The sequence below is a fragment of the Camarhynchus parvulus genome, unplaced genomic scaffold, assembly GCF_901933205.1.
Source record: "Camarhynchus parvulus unplaced genomic scaffold, STF_HiC, whole genome shotgun sequence".
Taxonomy (NCBI): Eukaryota; Metazoa; Chordata; class Aves; order Passeriformes; family Thraupidae; genus Camarhynchus; species Camarhynchus parvulus.
The window spans coordinates 230,256-236,623 of record NW_022148347.1 but is presented as its reverse complement, the minus strand read 5'-3'; the positions used below and the strand labels follow the sequence as shown (position 1 = coordinate 236,623).

The 6,368-nt window shown below is 62.3% G+C and overlaps 1 protein-coding gene across 1 annotated transcript; it reads left to right on the top strand.

The window, feature by feature from the left end:
- Positions 1 to 124: 124 nt before the first annotated feature.
- On the top strand, positions 125 to 6,332 carry ABHD16A (abhydrolase domain containing 16A; the record flags this gene model as incomplete). Its single annotated transcript, XM_030970323.1, has 15 exons — positions 125 to 245; positions 567 to 681; positions 1,343 to 1,417; positions 1,480 to 1,572; positions 1,958 to 2,021; positions 2,458 to 2,507; positions 2,872 to 2,995; positions 3,699 to 3,803; positions 4,440 to 4,503; positions 4,636 to 4,692; positions 4,816 to 4,878; positions 5,198 to 5,274; positions 5,547 to 5,645; positions 6,071 to 6,117; positions 6,211 to 6,332. Coding segments are annotated over 15 exons (1,238 nt in total), but the record flags the coding sequence as incomplete, so codon positions are not given.
- Positions 6,333 to 6,368: the final 36 nt, after the last annotated feature.

Genomic DNA, 6,368 nt, shown 5'->3' with positions numbered 1-6,368 from the left:
AACATCCTGGGAACCAAAAGTATCCCCTGGGATATCAGAAAAGAGCCCTAAAACCCCCTGGGACACCCAAAAAACCCCTGGGACCCCAAAAACAAACCCCGCCCCCCCCAGACCCGCCCCTGAGCTGTGATTGGTCGCAGGGGCGGCTCGAGGGCGGTGCCGCTGCTCCAGGCCCCGCCCCGGCCCCGGGGGGGCTCCCGGGGGCTCCTGGGGGCGCTCCGGAAACTTCCGTGCGCCCTGGCCAGGTGGGCGGGGCCTCGGGGGGCGGGGCTCTGCGGGGGCGGGGCTCGAGTGTGGGCGGGGCCGTGCAGGGGTGAGGTGGTTGTTATACCGGGTGGGTGGGGCCCGGGTGGGTGTGGCTTTGTGGGGGTGGGGCTATGTAGAGTGGGTGGGCGGGGCTAAGGAGGGTGGGTGTGGTCAGGGTGGGAAGGAGATGATTGATTGGCAGTGGGGGGGAAAGATGGGTGGGAGTGCTGGCCCCGCCCCCTGGGCATGTCCTATTGACCTCACCCCTGGGTGTGCCTGCACTGACCCCGCCCCTGGGCGTGTCCCGGCCCCGCCCCCAGGCTGCTCCTGGCTCACACCCTGGGCCGGCGGATGCTGTTCCCGGGCTCGGTGCGGCTGCTGCAGAGAGCGCTGCTGCCGGCGCTGCTGCAGGGCCAGGCGCGGCTCATCGAGCAGGTGAGAGCCCCAAAATATCCCCCAAAATATCCCCCAAATTATCCCAAAATACCATAAAGTTACCCTAAAGTATCCCTGAGATATCCCCAAATATCCCTGAGACACACCGAGCCCTGCTGCAGGGCTAGGCGCGGCTCATCGAGCAGGTGAGAGCCAAAAACGTATCCAAAATTATCCCAAAATATCATAAATGTAACCCAAAATATCCCTGAGATATCCCCAAGTGCCCCTGAGCCACACCCGGCCCAGCCCCACGTTGCTGCAGGGGCAGGCGTGGCTCATCGAGCAGGTGAGAGTCCCAAAAACAAACCCAAAATATCCCAAATTACCCTTAAAATATCCCAAACTATCCATGGAATTGTTGCGGATTCTGAAATAGCCCGGGATTACCTCTGGACCCCAAACCCTGACCCCGTATTTGCCCCATTGCCCAGCTCGGGGCGCAGCGGGTGAAGCTCCCATTGCCCCATTTGCCCCCCCATTTGCCCCCCTGACCCCCATTTGCCCCATTGCCCAGCTCGGGGCGCCGCGGATCTCCTTCTTTCCCCCATTTGCCCCCCTGACCCCCATTTGCCCCGTCCCCAGTTCGGGGGGCAGCAGGCGAATCTCCCATTTGCCCCCCCATTTGCCCCCCTGACCCTGTATTTGGCCCGTTTCCCAGTTCGGGGGGCAGCGGGCGAAGCTCCCAATTGCCCCATTTGCCGCCCCGTTTGCCCCCCTGACCCCCATTTGCCCCGTGTCCCAGCTCGGGGGGGGGGCATGCCCCATTTCCCAGTTTGCACCCCCGCCCGTTCCCAGTGGGGAGGGGGGAAGTTGGCGGCGCGACCGGAAGAGATCGACGCCATGGTCATCGACAGGAGGGGCCGGGACCGGGCCCGCGGGGACACCCTGGTGGGGAACGGGGGGTGTGGGGGGGTTTGGGGGGTCCCAGGGGGGGTTTGGGGGAATTTGGGGGTGATTTGGAGGGGATTTGGGGGCGGTTTGGGGTTCCTGGGGGGGTCTGGAGGGGTCTCAGAGGGTTCCTGGGGGGGTTTGGGGGATCCCAAGGGGGATTTTGGGGGGTCCCGGGGGCTTTGGGGGATTCCACAGGGGTTTGTGGGGTCCCTGGGGGTTTGGGGGGAATTTTGGGGGGTCCCAGGGGGTTTGGGGGTCCCAGGGGGGGGATTTTGGGGTCCCGGAGAGGTTTTGGGGTCCCGGGGGATTTTGGGGGGTCCCAGGGTGGTTTTGGGGGGTCCCAGGGGGATTTTGGGGTCCCTGACCCCCGTTTCCCCCCCAGGTGATTTGCTGTGAGGGCAATGCCGGCTTCTACGAGGTCGGGTGTCTGAGCACCCCCCTGGAGGGTACGAGGGGACCCCAAAACGGACCCCAAAACTGACCCCTGACCCCTGACCCCAGAAACTGACCCCAAAACTGCCCCTGGGACCCCGAAACTGACCCCAAACTGACCCCTGACCCCAAAACTGACCCCTGACCCCAAAAACTGACCCCAAAATTACTCCTGACCCCAAAAACTGACCCCAAAACTGACCCCTAACCCCTGACCCCAAAAACTGACCCCAAAACTGCCCCTGGGACCCCGAAACTGACCCCGAACCCCAAAAACTGACCCCTCAATTCCCTCCAAGACCCCAAAGCTGCCCCCAGAACCCCCCCAGGGACCCCAAAACCGCCCCCAGGACTTTCTGGGGGGTTCTTTCTGCCCCTGTTCCCCCCCCCCATCATGTTTGGATTTGGGGGGGTCCGGAGCCCCCCCTGACCCCCCCGATCCCCCCCCAGCCGGGTACTCGGTGCTGGGCTGGAACCACCCCGGCTTCGGCGGCAGCACCGTGAGTCTGGGGGCGCTGGGGGGATTGGGGGGTCCTGGGGGGGTCCTGGGGGCACCGTGAGTCTGGGGGGGTCCTGGGGGAATTTTGGGGGATTTTGGGGACCCCTGAGCCCCCATTTGGGGTTCCAGAGTGAATCCAGCACTGTGGGCGCAAAGATTGGGGTTCATTTATGGGGGATTTTGGGGTTTTTGGGGGTCCCTGAACCCCGGGATTTTTGGGGTTTTTGGGGGATTTTTGGGGGGTTTTTTGGGGTTTTTGGGGGTCCCTGAACCCCGGGATTTTTGGGGGGTTTTTTGGGGTTTTTGGGGGTCCCTGAACCCGGGATTTTTGGGGGGTTTTTGGGGCCCCCCCGGGCCGTTTTTAAGGGGTGCCCCTGCCCCAGAGCGAGGCCAACGCCATGGACGTCGTGGTTCGCTTCGCGCTGCAGCAGCTGCGCTTCGCCCCCCCCAGCATCGTGGTGTACGCCTGGTCCATCGGCGGCTTCACCGGTAATACTGGTTATACTGGATTATACTGGTTTGTACTGGTTATACTGGTTATACTGGTTATACTGGTTTGTACTGATTATACTGGTTATACTGGTTATACTGGTTATACTGGGTTATACTGGTTATACTGGGATGGACTGGGGGCCTGGTCCATCGGCGGCTTCACCGGTTTGTACTGGTTATACTGGGATGGACTGGGATGGACGGGGTTATACTGGTTATAGGTTATACTGGTTATACTGGTTATACTGGGATGGATTGGGGGCCTGGTCCATCGGCGGCTTCACCGGTAATAGCGGGTTATACTGGTTATACTGGTTTGTACTGGGTTATACTGGGATGGATGGGGTTATACTGGTTATACTGGGTTATACTGGGATGGATTGGGGGCCTGGTCCATCGGGGGCTTCACTGCTACTGGGCAAACTGGGAGCACTGGGATTGGGGTTCAGGGCACTGGGAGGGACTGGGGGCCAAGCCCTGACCCATTTGGGGCTGTTCTGACCCATTTGGGGCCCGCCTGACCCATTTTGGGTCCCCCTGACCCATTTTGGGTCCCCCTGACCCATTTGGGGCTGTTCTGACCCATTTGGGGCCCCCCTGACCCATTTTGGGTCCCCCTGACCCATTTCGGGTCCCCCTGACCCATTTGGGGCTGTTCTGACCCATTTTGGGCCCCCCTGACCCGTTTTGGGCCCCCCAGCCACCTGGGCCGCCATGTCCTACCCCGAGCTCGGGGGTCTCGTCCTCGACGCCTCCTTCGACGACCTCGTGCCGCTGGCGCTGAAGGTGCTGCCCCGCAGCTGGCGTGAGTGACGCCCCAGGAACGGCCCAGAAACCGCCCGAAATCACACCAAAAACACCCCAAAAACAGCCCCCAAAAAACCCTAAATCACCCCAAAAATATCCCCAAAAACACCCTGGAAATCACCCAAAATCACACCAAAACCAGCCCAGAAATCACCCGAAATCACACCAAAAATACCCCCAAAACAGTCCCCAAAAAACTCCTAAATCACACCAAAAACACCAAAAACCGGAAATTACAAGTCACACCAAAACCCCCAAAAACACCCCCCAATAAACCCCAAAATCACACCAAAAACCTTTCCCAAAAAACACCAAAAAGATCCCAAAAAACACCTAAAAACACCCCCAAAACCACCCCCAAATCACACCAAAACCACCCCAAAAATACCCCGAAAATGACCCTAAATCACCCCAAAAATATCCCCAAAACCACCCCAAAATTTACCCTAAATCACACCAAAACCACCCTCCAAAAAACCCCTAAATCACACTAAAAACATCTCCCGAAAAACACCGAGCAAAAGCCCCCAAAAAACCCTCCCAAAAACCCAAATTCCCCCAAAACCCCTCAAACCCCCCAAAACCCCAAATTCCCCCAGATTCCCCCCAAACTGCCCCTGGTTCTGCCCCCCAGGGGAGTTGGTGACTCAGACGGTTCGGGAGCACCTGAACCTCAACAACGCCGAGCAGCTCTGCAGGTACCCCAGAAATGCCCCAAAACCCCCCAAAACCACCCCAAAAACAGCCCCAAAACCCCCCCAGCCTTTTGGGGACTCCTCCTGGGGACGGCACCCCCAAAAACCCCAAAAATTCCCCCAAATTCCCCCCAGGTACCAGGGCCCCGTGCTGCTGGTGCGGCGCACCAAGGACGAGATCATCACCACCACGTGAGGCCCCAAAAACCCCCCAAAATCACCCCCAAAACCCCCAAAAAACCCCAAAAACCCCAAATCACCCTGGGGACCCCCAAAAAACCCAAAACCACCCAAACCCCCCCCGTGTCCCCCCAGGACCCCCGATGACATCGCCTCCAACCGCGGCAACGACCTCCTGCTCAAACTGCTGCAGCACCGGTGGGGACGGGGGAATTGGGGGATCCTGGGGGTCCCCAGGGTGGTCTGGGGGGTCCTGGGGGGGCTGGGGCACAACTGGGGGAGTTTGGGGGTCCTGAGGGGGGGTTGGGGGTGCCCAGGGAGGTTTGGGGGATCCTCCAGTGGCTTTTGGGGAGTCCCTGGGGGGTTTTGGGGTCCCCATGTGGGTTTGGGGTCTCTGTGAGGTTTGGGGGTTCTGAGGTGGGTCTGGGGGATCCCTGGGGGTGGTCCCAGGTGGGTTTGGGGTCCTTTGGGGGATTTTGGGGTCCCGGGGGTCCCTGACCCCCCCGATTGCCCCCAGGTACCCCAAGGTGCTGGCGGGGGAGGGGCTGCGGGCGGTGCGGGAGTGGCTCGAGGCGGCGACGCCCGAGGAGCAGAGTGAGTGACCTCTGACCCCTGACCCCCCTGACTGACCCCTGACCCCCCTGAGTGACCCCTCCCCAGGTCGGGCTGGGACCCCCCCATGGAGTCTGAGTGACGATTTTGGGGTCCCGTTCGGCAGTTCCGGGGTTAAATCCCCATTTTTGGGTTCCAACTCCCCGTTTTTTATATTCTAACCCCAGTTTTGGTTTACAACTCCCCTCCCCATTTTTCCATCCCGCCCCCGTTTCCGGTCCCTAATTCCCGGTTTTTCCCCCCATTTCCCGCAGGCTCCGTTCTGCGCCGCTGCCCCCCCGACGAGAGCTGGTGCCGGGAGCGGCTCCGGGAGTGGGCGGGGGACCGGAGCCCCCCCTTCCCCTGGGCCATCGGTGGGCGGGGCTGGCGGGGCCTCACTGGGTGGGGCTGAGGCGGGGCCTGGGAGGGGCAGGGGCGGGGTTTGGAGCAGCTCCAGGGCAACCGCAGCCCCCCCTTCCCCTGGATCCGCAGTGGGCGGGACTTAATGGGGTGGGCGGGGCCTAACAGGGTGGGGGGTGGGTGGGGGAGGGACAGGGGCGGGGCCAGGAGTGATTCAAGGCCTTTGCTCCGCCCCCTTTTCCTGGAGCTTTGATCGGTATGGGGCTGAGATGGGCGTGGCCTGGCTGGGCAGGGCAATGAGCAGCCAATGGGAGCGCAGGGCGTGGCAGCGCTGGGGGGAAGCAGCAGCGATTGGCTGCCGGGTCGTGCAGAGGAACCAATCAGGAACTGGGCGTGGCTCTGGCCACACCCCTGACCTTGTCCCCGCCCCCTTTTGCAGGTGAGGATCTGAGCCCCGCCCAGCGGCAGCAGCTGGCGCTGTACCTGGTGAGTGTGGGCGTGGCCGGGGCGGGCTGGGCGTGGCCCGGGGTGGGGCGGGCGTGGCCCCAGCGCTGACCACGCCCCCTGCCCCTCCCCCAGGCCCAGCAGCACCTGCAGAACTTCGAGGCCTCGCACTGCACGCCCCTCCCCCCCCAGGCCTTCCGCCTGCCCTGGGCGCTGTGACCCCCCCCCCCCCCCCCCCCCCACCCCCACGCCCCCCCCCAACCCCCAACGCGCACGGAGAGGAATTAATTCGT